Raw genomic sequence first — 17,787 nt, 5'->3', positions numbered from 1 at the left:
CTGGTTGAAATGAAAGCTTCAAATACATTATGCCTCTTGTAAGATGCCTCTAACTGCCTTATCTAGTCTTTCTTTTAAAAACGTGATTCTGCTTTGCTGAAGCATTTAGAGAGATGTGATAGATTGTATGTGGTAGCTATTACTGCAAAACCAAGCTGTGGTGTGCATTCTCTCTTTGGTGTTTGTTGTAGTTTTTGGTTTTGTCTGTTTGTGTGTTTGTTTTTCCATATCCATGGCACCTTGGTCATCCTTTAGGTTAGTTGCAGTGTGGAACTGGCAATAACTAATAATGAATAATTTGAGACTAAAAGAGGGGAGATTTAGGTTAAATGTTAGGTGAGGTTCTGGCACAGGCTGCCCAGAAAAGCTTTGGATGTCCCATTCCTGGAGGCATTCAAGGCCAGGTCAGGGGGGGCCCTGGGCAGCTGGTGGCCATGGCAGGGGATTGGAACTGAGGAGACGTTGGGGCCCCTTCCAACCCAAGCCATTCTATGATTCTATGATAATGAGAACATCCTGCTGTCCCCAAGATTAATATGAACTGAGCTTTTTAGCTCAGCGCAGACCTCCTCTCTCAGACCGTGATCTTCTCTAGTCTGAGAGGCATTTCTGCAACCACGGCAAAAATGTGACAGTAGCTCCTGCTGATCCACATGGAACAGACAACCGTCAGCTGCATATACATCAGCCAAGAGCTGTCTCACAGCAGGCAGAGTTGGGTACAGAGTATAAAAGTAGGCGAAGTCCTGGTAACTATCAGGCAGCTGGCTCCTGCTGTGCTCCAGTGTCTGGCAAGTTCTCATTATCCACAGTGGTCACATTTTAAGTTCTGCACAGACACTTTTTGATGACTGATGTAATAATCACAGGCAAAATAGTCTTCTTGACAATTATTTCCCAGATATTTGAAAATTCTTAGGAAAAAAAGAGAAATTAACTATTCACAGCCTTATCGGAGCTATGGAGGCTTGTGCAGAGTAATCACTGTTTTTGTTTCTTGTATTTCAGAGGTTTCTCATAGGATCTAGAGGCTCCCTTCAGCAGTAGCTGGGCAATGTATCTGGCTCATCACCACCCACACATACTCCCCCTCCTGCCCTTTGGGATGCTCATCACCAAGCAAGTGGCAAAATAACTGAATCAAGCTCTGATTTGTTCTGCAATCACTCGTATGTTTCTCTTTCAGATATGTGCATTGCCACAGCGATTTCTCTACTTATGATTCTGATTTGTGCAATGGCTACGTATGGCGCGTATAAGGTAACTCATTATACTCCATAAAGATGCGAATTAAGTATACAAGCCTATAGAAAGCAAATTAAAAATGCTTCTCCCTAACAATTTCTTATTTAGCTGAAAACTAAGAGAAAAAACAAGGAGGTGGCAGAGATCAGTGGTATCACACAGCCCTGTGCTGAAGGCAGGACAGCTGCCCACTTGTGTTTACTGTCTGCACTTTCAAATATGAGTAAGCTCTGGGAAAGCTGCGCATTCAGAGAACTGAATCTTGTTCCTACCAAAATTAATGGAATTTTTTCCCATTCACCTCCCATGCCTGTGGTTAGTTGGCCCAGTACTAATCCCATTTATTAAGGGAAAAAAAAACATTCTCCTGTGGTTTTTAAATGTCCCAGTACCACAAGCTGTGGGACTTGCACCACACGTACTGCAGCAGTTCAGCAGCCAAGCTGGCCTGGCCAACTCTTTTGGCCAAATGTTGTATTTCCTTTAGCTGATTTTACAGCTTCTCTTACATCTTCATGACATGTAACACTGCATTCTGTCAAATATTCCTTAGGTTTTAGTACAGAAATATATGTATCCCTCCATTTTAGCTTGTAGTTGATGACTGTTTATTTTATTTCCACTCCAGCAACATGCGGCTTGGATCATCCCTTTCTTCTGTTACCAGATCTTTGACTTTGCTCTCAACACACTGGTTGCCATCAGTGTACTTGTCTACCCCAGCACAATTCAGGACTACCTTCACCAGCTGGTAAGGCACCTGATCTTCACAAGTCTTGGGAGAAAACTGTGGACAGTTTGTCGTGTATTTCTGGCCAATATTTCACTGCTGACTTTCTAGGCAGTCCTTCAATGGTCCTCTCAGTCTGAGCTTTCTCGTCAATATTCAGTATCCACACAAGTTACATTACTAGCTTAGTACAGTATCTGTGCAGAGTTCTGGAGTCTTGAGGTTCTGTGGAAGTTCTCAGCACTATTTCATTTAGAATGAGAATCATTGGAAGAGACAGACATTAAGTGATTGCTTCTGAATTTGAAGTTACTGTGTTCATATCCAGTGACTTATTTTGGTGCTATATCAGGAATGATTTTTGCTCCTTTGAATGTACTTAGTGGCTTTAACATATATTTCATTAAGTAGGATTTTGATACAAGGCAGGTTTGTTTTTGCTAGAATATATTGTCAGAGTCTGTTTTAGGGACAATTAGAGGTATCCTTCTTGCCATGTTCTACTTTGGCCAGTCATCCATAGTCAGCACTGAATGAGCCTATGATTAAAATCCCCTATAGTGAGGATGAGAGCATCTTCAGCTTCAGGGCCATGCCCAGATGGGTTCAGATGGGGTTGCAGAGTTGTAGAACCTAATCCTGCAGCCGTTTCTGAAAATCTGCCTTGAGAACTTGAATGCAGATTAGCTCAATTGTGAACTTTGTTACATGGATGGAAAAAAACAGCTAGAGCAGTATAAATAACAGATAATGAGCAGCAGCTGGCAGATAAATGGCCACACAAATCTGTGGGAAGAGGCAGTGTGACAAGCCAGCAGGAGCTGGGATACATCAGGAGTCTGTTATGATTCACCTTACTTAACACCCACCTGCATTCACAGCCAGTGCTGCACTGGAATAGAAGGAAAGGAACAATTCAAAGGATTCTTAGACATAAGAGTGGAAAAGAGCAAACTAAAGCAGGAGCCCTCCTGTTCACCCTTGCCTGCAGCCCTTCACTTGGGTCAGTGCCAGCCCCACTCCTGTAGCAGTTGAGGGGCCATGTGGCTGCATAACCAGATGCAGCTCTGCAGCTCACAGTCCCCATTCCAGGAGGCTCGTTGTAACCAGGTTTTGCTTAATGTTGGCCCCTGTGGGAGAATGAAAGGGGGAAAGCAGCAGCCTTGGGAGCAGGCAAGGAGCTATGCACTGAAGAGATCATGCTCTTCTTGTTGGGTACCACATCTGGAGCTGGCTCACCAACAAGGCAAAGGACAGCCAATTCCCTCAAAATCAGTAGGTCATCACTGTCATCCCTGCTGCAAAGCCCTTCCATAGCCAAAACAAGTGGGCCCTGGAGGATACTGGAAACTGTGCAGCAAATCGCTTTGTGATCCACCTTGCTGTTTCAGCCTACATTCCTAAAAGCATTACTAATTACACCAGGAAATACATGATTTTCCCTTCTGTTCAGTGCAGCCACCATCTGCTGTGCAAATATACTTCTGTTTTCTTGCATGACGTTTTTCCTGAGATACATTGGGGCATGAAGCTGAGTCCTGCCACGTGACTGCAAGAAAGCTGGAGATTTAATCTCCTTTTGAGAGTCCTTCATATTGTTGAGATGTTTTATTTCTGGAGAATTCAAATTAATGAAACCTTCATTAAAAGTGACCTGAAGTTAGAAAATAACTAATAACCTCAGAATCTGTAACTGGAAAGGGTAAAGGACTATTTATAAGTATATTAGAAATGAAAAACTTATAATGAAGGAGAGGCTATTTGCTGGGAAGAGGTGTTAAAATACTGATGTAAAAAAGGAAGAAGTATTCACTAGTTATTTCTGCTCTGCATATGAAAACAGGCAATATAACATATTTACATGGTCAGAGTTTTTGAAATACTTTTATTTGCTTACAGTCAAGAGTTTTCAGTCTGAACACACAGTTTTTGAATGAATAAACCCAGCTAAGTTGTACTCCAGTGTGTTAAACTATCTGGTTGCATGGATCTTTGTCTTGTGGTTGTGAGTCATTTTCTGGATGGGTAATGAGATTGTGCTTCATGAGCGCTAAACTGTCTGTGCTCAGAAGGGCAAGGGGGATATCCAGGATAATTACAGGCTGATTATCCTGGCATTGCTACTAGAGTACAGAGTAACAGCAATGCTGAGATGAGAGTCAGTTGATAAAGGATTAAAACAGAGCAATATGATTAATGTCTGCCAGCACAGTTTCATGGTATATCGATCCTACAGGGAAACTCATTTTCTTTCCCTGACTAGATTGCATGTTTTGTAAATAAAGGTGAGCAGGAACATAATAGACCTTCATGAGACATTTGACTTCATGGCATGATAGAACATCAGTGAAACCCTAGACTAATAAAGGATGTATCAAATGGATTAGAACAGGTTAGCTGGCAGATCGGGAAGGGCTGTAGTCAACCCAAATACCTTCCAATTGGTTTTTGTTTTGGGTTAAGCAAGGTCTCCAGGAATCAGCACTAGGTTTTGTGCTCTTGCTGACTTCTTCTGACAGCCTTGGTGCCCAAGGGACCATCCACCAGGTCACTGGAGAGAGCTTCTCTAAGTCACTGTCTGGAGGGATCAAGTTCTTTATGGAAGGTTGAGAGTAGGAGCCCAATCTAATTCTTGTTTGTCATGCCATGAAAGACTGTAAACTGCATTGCCCAAGGTGAATACATCTGCATTTCCCAGAGCCAGTACTTGTGACTTTTCCCAGAACAAATTAATAAAACTTGTGGCTGACACAGAGATTAATTGAGATGTAAATAACCCCATGGACAGAGGTTTACCCAGTGATCCACACTGACTGGAGCCTGAGTTCATTCAGCAATTCGTGCTACATTTCTAAGTGAAAATACATATATATATTTTTAAAGGAATAGAAGGAATACAGATGAGCTTATATTATAGCAACTTCACCTGGGATTCTGTAAATAGACTGGGGAACTAAATGACAAGAGTCTCCTTTTTTTAGGGTTTTGTTTTCCTTTTAACTTCTCTGCTATTGTAATAGGATGTACCTAAATATTTCCAGTGCCTGTGATTTTAAGATGCTGAAAGGTTCCTCTGTAAGCCGTTGAAAAGCTGGATAAACTGCAGTATGATGACAAATAACCAGCTTTTCCTGCTTAATTTGTCAAGAAAGGAAATCAGAAGGTGATGTCACTATAGCTTTCATATGCAGAACAAGTAGGTATTAAAAGGCTGTTGAAATAATGATAATGATAATTATCAATAGCTAAAAGCTGATCTGGTTAAGTTCAATTAGAAACAAGGAGTCATTTCTATTTCATCATTCACAGCAGAGATTAGTGATCTTCAAAGGCTATGTAGGGACATGGTGAATTTTGTACATTGATGCCAACTGTTGAATTTTTTGAAGCTGTCAGACCCTCTTGTTTCTGAGCCATGGTCCTTAACATCACTATCTTAGCAGAGATCTCTGGGACCCTTGCATGGAAACCCATATATGTTGGCAAAAGTTTGTCACATTTGGTTCAGAACAAGTACACTCCTGAGTAGGAAAAAGCAAACATGTTCATTGAAGCTGTGTTACCCAGTGATATCAGAGTTACTTTTGCAATGTGTGGGATTTTAGTGGCAGAATAAGATGAAAGTAAACTCAAACTTTTCCAGTTTCTAGCAATAATGCTATCAGCACAGTGCCAAATCCTGTTACACAGGCTTGCACCCATGGACATGTTCCCTTACCTTTTAATACTCCTGATAGAGAAGTCTGTAGTATGTGCCATGTTCAGGTTAAGATTGCAGTTAACACCTATTTCTCCATAGGTGAAATCTGAGTCATGCCAATTGTGTGCGGTCACTCCTGATGATTTATAAATAATTCTAGGGACATCTTGCCCTCTTTCTCTTTTCAGAGCCCTGCCAAGCAAGGCAAAAAGCAAGGGAGTGGATTGTGTTTCTTCCTGGCAACGTTACACTTCTTTTTTCCTCTAAAACTACTTTGAATATGGGGATTGATGTTGTAGTGAGGCGAGTTTCATAAGGGAAATGAGAAATCCCAATCATTCTTCAAATCCGTGATTGAATATCTGGAAGAGCATATTACTTAAGTAATAGAATACACTTGGCAGCCACAGAAGAGCATTACTTTCTTACCCTAAGGTCAAACTCCCATATTTTTAATCACTTCTGCTTCTCTATGTTATTATCTGTAATTATTCTATCTATTCATTATGGTGCACATGTGTCAGATATAAGTCTAGCAGTGGAGGGTTACAAACTATTCTGAAACCCTATATGCACTTTTACAAAGATGGTAAATAAATACTTATTGCTAGGGTAGGCAGAGCCCTCACTGAAAGTGCTGCTATTGCAAAACAGAAGAGCATAGGTTGTTTTGTAACATCAACCTGCAAGGGTTGCAAGTGTCTTTGGAAACTTTATGTTGGCTTTTAGTACTCAGCTTCACACAGGTGTGCAGCTCAAATCCTGTACATTGAAAGAGCATCTTAGTGTGAAGGGTCATGTGAAAAAAGTAGATGTTGCAGCTATCATTTCAAATGGGCTATGGAGATGACATGTACTGAAACTTTCTGAAGTTGTCCTGTTCGTTATTGGTGCTACAAGAGAAACAAACTAAAAATCTTTGCATTTCATAAATATTTCATATATGAAATGAAAATCTTTTCAATTCTTGGAGCAGTAGAGGTCTAAAGCAGTTTGACCTAAAGCACATTTTATTTCTTCACCTCAAATAACACTTTGATATATGTGCTTTCTAAACCCTTAAAATTAAACACTTCATCTCCTGTCATCTGATATCAGTATACATAATGTCTTGAACCAGAGGTACAGAACAGGCTAGTCTGCAACTGAGTTACACAACATTGTTTTTTATTAAAGTATAGATCTTTTTCAGGTCATCTAAAGAAAATTTTGAGGCATATTAAATGGCTGCAATGCTGATGTCAAACAGTTATGGTTGTATCAGTCACGCTTTTATATCCTACAGGAATGGTCTAGAGAATATAAAAGATTAAACATAGAGAAATGATTCCCATAACTAAAGCTTAATAAAAGAAGATTCTTTGTGACACTTTCTGACATTTTTAATACCATTTTATAATTCCAAAGAGGTACAATTATCTTCATAGCAGGGTTTCAAGACTCTACAGACACGCTGCTGGTTTCTTTCAGTTCTGTAAGATCTAATTATCTGAGGACTGTATCTGTTGGCTGAGAATCCACAATGGATTTTTTTTGTGATCCAAAAAGGAAGGAAAGCATAGGAGATTGTACAAGAGGGAATTAGAACGAACTTGGGCTTTCTGTTGTGCATTTGTCCAATATTGATGTTAAATACTTGCTACACAAATTTTGAAGAATCTAATAGAGTTTTGCTATGTATAAGCAGTAATTATTTTTAATTGAAAGTTTACACATATATTATTATGCATGCAATGTGTTTGGTATTTTCGACAAGGTAGGAATGACACATTAATTAAGACCTCTCATGCCAGTGCCACACCACTACGAGTACTTCTTGTTTGCATAGGAAATTTCACAACACCTTGCTGCAGAATCCCTCCTGCATTTCCAGTGATGGACTGGATATTTTCCCATCAAGCCATAAGTCTCTCCTAGCTTCATCAGACCATTCACAGTTATTTGACAATATTTGAGTTGTTCCCTGAAGTTAAGGTACCCATGCATTTCCCAAGCTTTTGGTCTGAACTTGGCACACAAGTCCATCCCTGCAGCAGGATTTCAGCCCCTGGTTTCTCCATAGCTGAGCAGACCTCTTATAAAGGAAAAGAATTTGTCTCTTTCCACTTCATATACCCATAGTAGTGTTTGAGCTCATCACTTCAGCATCAGCAGAGGACGATGGGTGCTTAATTCATCTGAACTGCTTTTGGTACTGGAACCAGCTGAGACATTTCCAGTAATCTTTCTCGATTCTGCTAAATTCTTCAGCTTTCATAAATCATTCTTCCCACAACACTGAAGGGGTTTGTGGTTGTGAGTCAAGACCTAGTAGTTCCGTAGCCTGTCTGGGCAAGCAAGTATTACGTATCTTCTTGTTGGTAGGTGTAGCCAGCCTCAGTAACAAACAAAGGGAACTTCCATGTTCTCCCATGGCCCTGGGCCATTCATCACAGCCCTGAAAGCTTTTTTTCGCATACAGAAAGCAGGGAAGTCCTGGGAGGAATCACAAAATCATGGAATATTCCAGGTTGGCAGGAACCTACAAGGATCACCAAGTCCAACTTCCAGCTCCATGCAGAACCACCCCAAATTCCAACCTTGTGTCTGAAAGCATTGTCCAAATCTGGCTTCATTTTTCCACACTCCACACCAAGACCTTACAGGTATCTCTTGATGGGGATAGCCACCATGAGAGATTTGCTGTCATCTCATGTCAGGAAAGAAACCCAGATTGCTGAGTGTGGATGAACAAACTGCAGATTTTGTTCCTCATATGCTCTCCCAGCTTGTTGCTTTCTGTGTTTATTTACTGTCTTTTCACTTGCAGCACTGCAGATGTAAGGGATGTGTTCCTCCCAGGCTTGGCCAGGTTTCATGGCTCTGGCAGATGTTCTTGCTCTTTAAGGTTTCAGGAACTTCTGTGGTCATTTCCCACCCTCCTCTTTCCCTCATGCAAATCTCAATTGCACTGATGTCTGGAAAGAGCCTATTATGTTGTGAATGAAGTCCCAGCATGTAGTTGTCCAGTCTTGGACTGGAGTCTGATTCCCAAAGCCAGAGCATCTGAGGAGGAAAGCATCACTAGGAGGTTTCTGTTACACTCAGAAACTTTTCTAACTGGTTTTTAATGGTAGGTCAGTACTAAAATTAGCCTTTTTTAGGCAGTTTTATTGGGACTGCCTCTGATTGACTGGGCTTTCTAACCTAGTGTATGTCCTCACTCCTGCAGACTACAGTAGAGTCTTCTGTGTCTACAATACTTAAATTTTCTGCATATAAGGTTTGGTTTTGCATCATCTTGACATATGTTCTTGCTTTCTTGGTCTCTGGGTGTTGCAGTTTCAAGTGCAACAGGAAAAGGGGAGGGGAAACCCTTTTTACCCTCGTCCCCCTCTCATAAAGAAGGGGAAAAAAAAGAAGAAATCAACCCAATTAAGATAAAGATAGAGAAAAATTTACTACAAAGAGTAAAATAATGTAAGATAAAAAGAAGAAAAAGCGATACAATTAATAAAACAAGTAAAATGGCAGAAAGGGAAGTTTTGACCATTCTGCTCACTGTGCTACCAGAAACTGGAAGGGCCATTCACCCCTGCCATTCAGCATGAAGTTACTCTGAGATGTACATTGAATATTCCCATTTTCTTGCATTATCGTAGAATCATAGAATCATAGAACAGCCTAGGTTGAAAAGAACCTCAAAGATCATCTAGTTTCAGCACCCTTGCTGTGGGCAAGGTAACTAGTCACTAGACCAGGCTGCCCAGAGCAAGATCCAGTTTTGATGGATGGATGAGCCTTGATCCACTAAGTAAATACAGTCTCCTGAGCAAAAGCAACCCCGGCAATCGGCTTGCCCTTGCTCAAGGCCAGGATGACCCACAGTTTTCCCTGGTATGTTCCTTACATGTACTACAGCGACCTTTTCCCCTTCTACAGTAATTACAAGGCTGGATTGGGCAGGGCTATCTTGGCTAGCAGACCCTTGAGTACTGACAAACAAAGTAGCTGCTGCTAGATGCTTATCGCAGTGCTTGAACATTCTGCCACTCACTGCTTTCAGCATGGTTTTTTACTGTCCATTGTATCATTTGATTTTCCCAGAAGCTGGTGCACAGCAGGCAATACGAGATATCCATTCAATGCCATGATTTTTGGACCATGTGTTCATGAGAATGATATTAAAATGAGTTCCCTTATCTGAGTTAATTCTGTTTGGGGCACCATGTTGCCATAAGACCTGTTTTATGAGGCCTAATATAGTGTTTTGGGCAGTGGCATGAGGGACAGGATATGTTTCAAGCCACCCAGTGGTTGCTTCCACCATACTCTCTTACTTTCTTGGTTTGTGGGTAACCATATCCACTATATATAGCAACAACCAAAAAAGTAACTCACTGAATTTAATTGTCCAGTTTCCTACAAAAGCTGGACTTTAACAAAGAAGATAATGTGATAAAAACTCCAGCCGTGGAATTCAGTACATTAACAGAAACACTGCTGTCAAGAGCAGAAAATGTGCTTATGTAACGGTTATCTGCAAATGGTTACAGCTGCTGTTGATGTTAATCACTCCGAACAGTTCATGGAAGTGCTAAATAAAGAGCTATTCTTACTAACAGCTGTCCAAAAAGAAGGAGAATTTCCTGAAGCGCTGGGCTGAGTTCTGGTACAAGGGGCATTAAGGGGTTACGTTGGATTTTCACTGTCATTGCCAAGAGTACAGTTGTAACTCGGTGTCTAGTTAATTGTCCTGACAAGGATGCAGAGCTGGCCTGCTTAAGTAATTTGGTCTGAGAGGAAGAAGGGGGTTGCGTGAGGAAGGAGCTAATGCATGATGTTATGTACACTACTGCCGCAGAGCTGTCTTGTGGAGAACGGCTCTATCTGTGAACAAGAGTTTATTCCATCTGGAACAGGAACTCATGCATGGCCATATTTCAAAGCAATTTGGAATGTTCAAGTTAATGAATGTTCTCTCTAAGCAATAGCAAATACAGCAAAACATTTTTTAGAGGTGGTTTTGCAGCCAGTGGTCCTGAAGTGTTACACAATTGTAAATCATCTAAAAAGATGGATGTTGTTGCTTCCATTTCATATACAAGGTAACAGAAGGCTCTGGAGCACATTCAGATTTAAAATCATGAGTTTGCTCTCAAGCAGCAGCACTCCTGGGGGAATTAGTCCAAATTCAGCTAGAAGAAGATGGAGTTGAATACAGACAGTGTTGTTTGATCAAATATTTAACTGGTAGGATTGTGCTGTCTAGTCTTTTCACAGAATCACAGAATTGTAGGGGTTGGAAGGGACCTCTAGAGATCATCGAGTCCAACCCCCCTGCCAAAGCAGGCTCCCTACACCATGTCACACAGGAAGGCGTCCAGGAGGGTCTTAAATATCTCCAGAGAAGGAGACTCTGATTTTCCTCCGATTTTTGTGAAAAGCTGCAACTGGTCTTTGGCAGCCACAGCCAGGACAAGATAACCTGATCTTTGTAAGAGCAGGACTTGCCCACCATTGCTCAAGAGAAGAGACTTCCTGTTACAAATCCCCCAGAGGGCTGACCCTCATTAATCTGTGTTTGTTACCAAACCATTGTGGGAAAGAATACCCAAAACATGAATAAAGCAAAAAAGCAAATCCCACAGCACTCTAAGGAACATTTGGCAAGGCAAGCATTTGCAGCACCTGCCCCAACCAGACTTACTGAAACTGTTTATTGGCACAGAGAGGCCCTAATTTAGTAGATCACAGCAAGTTTTGTAAGCTATTAATTATAGACTGCAGTAATTGGATGTTTTTTAAGTGATTCATAAGATTAACTTACAGTGTTTTGCTTACTTTTGCTTCTGCAGCCCAGCAACTTTCCTTACAAGGAAGAGATCATGTCTGTGAACCCTACATGTCTGGTTGTGATTATACTCCTTTTCATAAGCATCATTTTAGCTTTTAAGGTAAGTCCACTTGTATACATTCTACTTCTGGTCATGGGTGACTTGTCCCCTTTGAGTGTCCTGGCTCAGAAGGCACATGAGGAACTACAGGCCAGACAGTATGACAGCTACTCAAAGCAAAGTAATAGATACTACAGGGGAAAAAAAGAATGCAAAAAAGGCCACAGACAAACAGATGAACATATAAGCCACAATGGGGAAGCATGAGAGAGAGCTCGTGACGCATGAATCCTTTGAAGAAGTGGACAACAGAGAGACTGTTAAAACAGACTTGGTTTTTCAAAAGGTGTTTGGCAGAGCTTCTCACTAAAGACTATAAAAAACAAAATATATATATAAAAAAATCAACGCCCTCAGATATGTAGGGAAAGATCCTCTTTTATTGTGTAGCTAGGAAATAAAGGGTATATCGTCAGTTTTTACAACAGCAGATACATACTTCAATACAATCGTAAAATATTTGGGAAGGGAATGAAGATCTGGTGAAAACTATTTTTTCAGTGTCATTCAAAATAAGGAAAAAATCAGCTGAGAAAAGTAGAATTAAATAGATCCAAGCAGTCCCTCTGGGAGTGACAGCATAGCAGACTGGTGGATGAAGTTACCAAGCTACTATCCATCATATTTTAAAGGTCACAGCAGTCTGGTGAAGTTCTCACTTATTGGAAAAAAGGAAACATAACCCCTGTTTTCAAGAAGGGAAAAAAAAGATTCAGGTAACTACAGGTCAGTCAGTCTCACCTCTTTACTGGGCAAGATCATGGAGCAAATGCTCCTGAAGGCCCTACTAAGGCACATGGAAAACGAAGATTAGGTGATTGGTGATAACTAACACGACTTCACCAAGGTCAAGTCTTGCCTGACAAACTCAGTGGCCTTTTATGATGGAGTTACAGCCTCAGTGGATAAAGGAAAAGCAACTGAGATCATCTATTTGGACCTATGCAAAGCATCTGACACTGTCCTGCATGACATCCTGGTTGTACAACTGAAGAAAAATGGATTTGATGGATGGGCCACTTGCTGTATGAGAAATTGGCTGGATGGTAGCACTCAGAGAGTTGCAGTCAACAGCTCAATTTCTAAGTGGAGACTGGTGACAAGTGAGGTTCCTCAGGGATTGTTACTGGGACCAATGTTATTTAACATCTTTGTAGGCAGCACAGTCAGTGGGATTGAGAAGGCCAGCCACATCCTGGGTTGCATCAAGAGAAACATCACCAGCAGGTCAACAGAGGAGATTCTGTCCCTCTACTCTGCTCTTGTGAGACCCCATCTGGAGCACTGCATCCAGTTCTGGGGCCCCCAACACAAGAAGGACATGGAGCTGTTCAAATAGGTCCAGAGAAGGGATACAAAGCTCTGATGGAGTAATGGCGTCTGTGGACCAAGGAAGAGCAACTGATGTCATCTACCTGGATTTGTGCAAGGCCTTTGACATGGTCCTTCACCATATCCTTATCTCTAAATTGAAGAGGTATGGATTTGAAGGCTGGACTGTTCAGTGGATAAAGTTTTGTCTGGATGGTGATAGCCAGAAGGCTGTCAGTGGCTTCACATCCAGGTGGAGGCCAGTCATGAGTGGGCCCCCTTAGAGGGAGACCATGAGAAGAACTCATGGAGAGCAGCCCCGAAGAGAAGGACTTGATGGTCTTGGTACAAGTAGGTACAAGTAGGAGGAGAACTGACTTTTTACTCAGGTAGATAGTGATAGGTCAAGGGGGAATAGATTTAAATTGAAACAGGGAAGATTTAGTTTATATGTTAGGAAGAAATTCTTCACACAGAGGGCAGTGAGGAATTGGTACAGGCTGCCCAGAGAAGCTGTGGATGCCCCATCCCTGGAGGCATTCAAGGCCAAGCTTGATGGGTTCTTGTGCAGTGGTTGACAACCCTGCTCAAGGCAGAGGGTTGGGATTAGATGATCTTTAAGGTCCCTTCCAACCCAAGCCATTCTATGCTTCTATGATTATAAAAGAAATACAAATAAAATCGGAATAGCAAAAAATAACCACTATCCAAAAAAAAAAAAAAAAAAAAAAAGAATTCTTGAAAAATTAATAGTGCAAAAAATTTATTCAATTTTAAAGTTGCTAATATATCTTTTTCAAAGAGAATAAGTGGCTGGTTAGATTGAGATATTAGTTAATATTCCATTCTTGTATTAAAGCTCTTTATGGCCAGGATTATTACAGACTATTGCTTTTCTTAATGTTCATTCTAGCAATATATTATTGTGCAAATGAGTCACAAATATATGACTCATGCAGAAACACACACTAAATTCAAGTTGGCGTTTTAATTTGAATTTCTTGTGTTTCCAGAAAAGCTGTTATGTAGATTTTCAGAGTCTGCTGCATGAAAAGAAACTGGACGCTATCACATGCATCACACTTCTATCACTGATAGACTTAACAGATGGTACCAGGTTTTTATACTGAAACTGAAAAGGTGCTGTGCATAAAAATATGCCTTAGCTCCCACTCCCCCTGGAGTTGGACTAGGAACAAAGAGAGAAACCAAAACATTGTAACCTAGGAAAAGCTGCACTAGGAAAAGTTGCATTCATCTGGTGAGGAATATGAAACAGAATCTGAGAATTCATCAAAAATATTTGGTATCAGGACACTTTTGTTTTGGGTGCAGCTACTTTTATTTGGGGTGCAGCTACATGTAAAGGAACATGAGCAGAAATCAATATATACATGTATTTGGTAGTGCTTTGCGCATGAAACTGTAAAAAGGAGGAACAAAAGAGGGTAGTAAGAATGAGAGGCAGCCAACTACACACAGGCACTTGTCTTTACAGCAGTCAGGATTCACTTGGATCCCAAGCAGCTAACCGATATTTCAAATGGATGGATAAATATTTCATGCCAAGGCAGAGTCTTTTCCAGAGCAGACCAAAATGTGTTATACCACTTACTGTCTTTGTTTGGAAACAGAATCGAAGTTACATACCATGAAACAGATCTTTCCTATCTGGCTGGGGAAGGACATCTAGCAGTATAGAAGTATGTACACAGAACCTCAAATAGCGTATTTGAAGCACATAAAGCACAGCAGCTTTTGGACTGCACCCCTCTCTGCAGCTGCTTTGGTGAATGGGGCCTTGATTTCCCCTGACAGCCTCAGCTGAGACAGAAACCCTGGGGCTTCAGCCTGCCCTTCCCAGGCAGGGCAAAGTCCCAAAGCCCAAATCAGCCTGAGCCTAATGAGCACAAACACAACCAAAATAAACTCTTCCCCCAAGCTTTTCTGAGCACTCTGTGGCTTGCAGAGGATGGCTTTTTCTCCTCCTCCTTGTTGACCTTTCTTTTGCTTAAAGTAGGTAGGAAGAGGCAGCCTAGAGGTGTTCCAGTTCAGTGAGACAGTGTCAGCAAACTGGACAGCAGAGCCAGCCTGACCTCAGCACTCAGCTCACTTAGACATCTCTTGTCCTCCTCATTGGACAATGGATGGTAGAAAGTAACATTCCCAAGTCATCCAGGGCCATAAAGAAGAGGAAGCAAACTTAATGCATTCCAGCCAGCTCGATCCAAGTGGAAAACAAAAACAACCAAACCTCTTCCTGATCTGCAGGCGAGTGATCTGTGAGTCACATGGTATCCTAAAGAGCAGCTCGTATGTGTGACAGTTCTGGAGGGGAAGGAGGTGCGGGGCAGATGAAGAGGATAAGAGGGTTTTGGAAGGTCATCAGTGCAAGTGAGTCACAAAATATGACTCACTCGAGAAAGATACACATGCAAATCCAGTGCTGGCAGTTTAACTTGCATACACTAGGTTTCTGGAGGGACTGCTATCCAGAACCTGCTAAGTAAAGATTTAAGATGGGCATTATCAAAAGACGTTGTTTTCATCACTGTTGCGTGTGGCTATGTGAGAAGCAGAAAGCTCCAGAGATAACTGCTTAGCCCTGCTCTACCAGCCTTGCTCCTGGCACGCTGAGGATCTGAGTCCAGCTGGTCCACATACGTTCTTGTCTCCTCTCTCTTCCAGCCACTTTGCTCCTCTCTGCTGGCCAGACTGGAATTTGTCCTGCTGGCAAAGGAGATGCTGGATGTGTACACTTTTCCTAACCATTTTAAAAAGAGCTGGAGACTCCTAACTCTTTGCAAGGCAGCAGCCTTATCCCAAGCCAAGTGAGCTTCAAGAACAAAAACAGCAAAACAGCAGTTTATGATCCTGTGGTAGGATTATTGCTGCAATAACTTTTTTCTTCTTTTTTTTTTTTTTATACTGAATATATATTTCTAATAAAGGCTAAAAGGACAGGAATGATTTCAGATTTCAGTAAATACTTTTACACTGGTGATTATTTTCTCTGGTCAGGCAAGAATAATAAGACTCCTGGCCTTTTCAGTTATATATAATACACTGATTTAATCTCAGATTAAATGGAGTATTGCAAAAATGCACATGATTTATGGTATCATTATGTAGTCACATGCCAGGCTTCCACTCACAAAACAGAGAGGGATTCCTGTAATTTGTTTGACGATGCTTCAGTCTCCAGCCTGCTTGCACTTCTTTTAACTAGAAGTTGAAGCAAACACCACTAACACCCAGCAATGATACAGCTTTACTATGGAGGAGCCCCGAAGTGATTTCACAGAATCACAGAATGACCTGGGTTGGAAGGGACCTCAAGGATCACGAAGTTTCAACCCCGCTTCCTGGCAGGGCCACCAAACTTCCACGATTTCTATTTCTATTTTACTATTGTCCACGAGGCATTCTATATCTGCCACAAATGATCTCTTTTTTTTACATTCATTTTATATTTTAAAACTCACCCCTGGTAGTGTGCAGCATCTCATGCATAGCAATGAAGTGTCCGAACTCACGTATCTCTATATTTAGAGAGGTATAGGAAAGAAAGTCTACATTACAGTAAAATAGGGGTTATATACAAAAAATGATGTTATTTGGCTTATATTCAAGCCCAAAGAAACTGATGTTTCTTTTAAAAAAATTAGTCAATACTAAGTATGCTGTAATACTAAGTATCTGGAACAGTAAATTCCACCCAGATCATTGAATCATAGAGTCACAAGGTTGGAAAGGACCTACAAGATCATCTAGTCCAACCGTCCACCCATTACCGTTGCTACCACAAGTCACTAAACCATCTCTTGGAGCTCCTCATCCAGACGCCTCTTGAACACTGCCAAGGACAGCAACTTCACCACTTCCCTGGGCAGCCATTCCAGTGCCTGACCACTCTCCGAGAGAAAAAGTTCTTTCTTATGTCTAATCTAAACCTCCTCTAAACAACTTGCAGCCATTTCCTCAGGTCCTGTTTGTTGCCTGGGAGAAGAGATCAAGCTCCTCCTCATCACAACCTCCCTTCAGGAAGTTGTAGAGTGTGATGAGGTCTCCCCTGAGCCTCCTCTTCTCCAGGCTAAACAATCCCAGCTCCCTGAGCTGCTCCTCATAAGACTTGTGCTTCAGACCCCTCACCAGTTTTGTTGCCCTTCTCTGGACATGTTCCAGAGACAATTTGTTCCATAACTTTCCACAGTACTGAGGTCAGGCTGACGGGCATATAGTTCCCCAGATCCTCCTTATGGACCTTCTTGTAGGTGGGAGTCACACTGTCAAGCCTCCAATCCTCTGGGACCTCTCCAGTTAACCAGGAGCGCTGGTAGATGGAGGAGAGCGGCTCTGCAATCACCCCTGCCAGCTCCCTCAGCACCCGAGGGTAGAGCCCATCTGTTCCCATAGACTTGTGGCAGTCCAGGTAGAGGAGGAGCTCTTTAACTGTCTCCACCTGAATCAATGGGGGTGTAATTGGGAGTCCAATTTGCACAAATCTGTGGCATGAAAATGTATGTGGTTTATTTTCTGTACATAATGATGAAACTTTTCTCTTTACAGGGTTACTTGATAAGCTGTGTGTGGAACTGTTATCGATACATTAATGGCAGAAACAACTCAGAAGTGTTGGTTTACATTACCACCAACGACACTGCGGTAAGGATGTTAGACCACAGAGAAAACCTTTTTCTAATATTCTATTTGATATCTTCATTGTCTGCTAATTTCTGACTCCTTAGTTAACCATCTTAATTCTTTTGAGAGCTGTCATCCATCGGTTTTGTTTAGGCTTGAGATTTAACAGCCTGGTGCTCTGTGGTTGAAATGACACCTGCTGCTAAACTACTGATTTGATT

The 17,787-nt window shown here is 41.5% G+C and overlaps 1 protein-coding gene across 2 annotated transcripts in view; it reads left to right on the top strand.

The window, feature by feature from the left end:
* Positions 1-17,787, top strand: part of LAPTM4B (lysosomal protein transmembrane 4 beta) — a 63,079-nt gene that overhangs the window by 20,397 nt on the left and 24,895 nt on the right. For both annotated transcript variants that reach the window (XM_015856097.3, XM_032442805.2), the window contains exons 3-6: positions 1,187-1,260; positions 1,874-1,996; positions 11,513-11,611; positions 17,492-17,587. In XM_015856097.3, the coding sequence (XP_015711583.1) occupies positions 1,187-1,260; positions 1,874-1,996; positions 11,513-11,611; positions 17,492-17,587 (392 nt within the window). The remainder of the gene's footprint in view (positions 1-1,186; positions 1,261-1,873; positions 1,997-11,512; positions 11,612-17,491; positions 17,588-17,787) is intronic.

This window comes from Coturnix japonica, chromosome 2, assembly GCF_054131305.1.
Source record: "Coturnix japonica strain WE chromosome 2, WE-NBRP24, whole genome shotgun sequence".
Lineage (NCBI taxonomy): Eukaryota > Metazoa > Chordata > Aves > Galliformes > Phasianidae > Coturnix > Coturnix japonica.
Note: the sequence above shows the minus strand (reverse complement) of the source record. Positions and strands in the feature narration are given on the sequence as shown.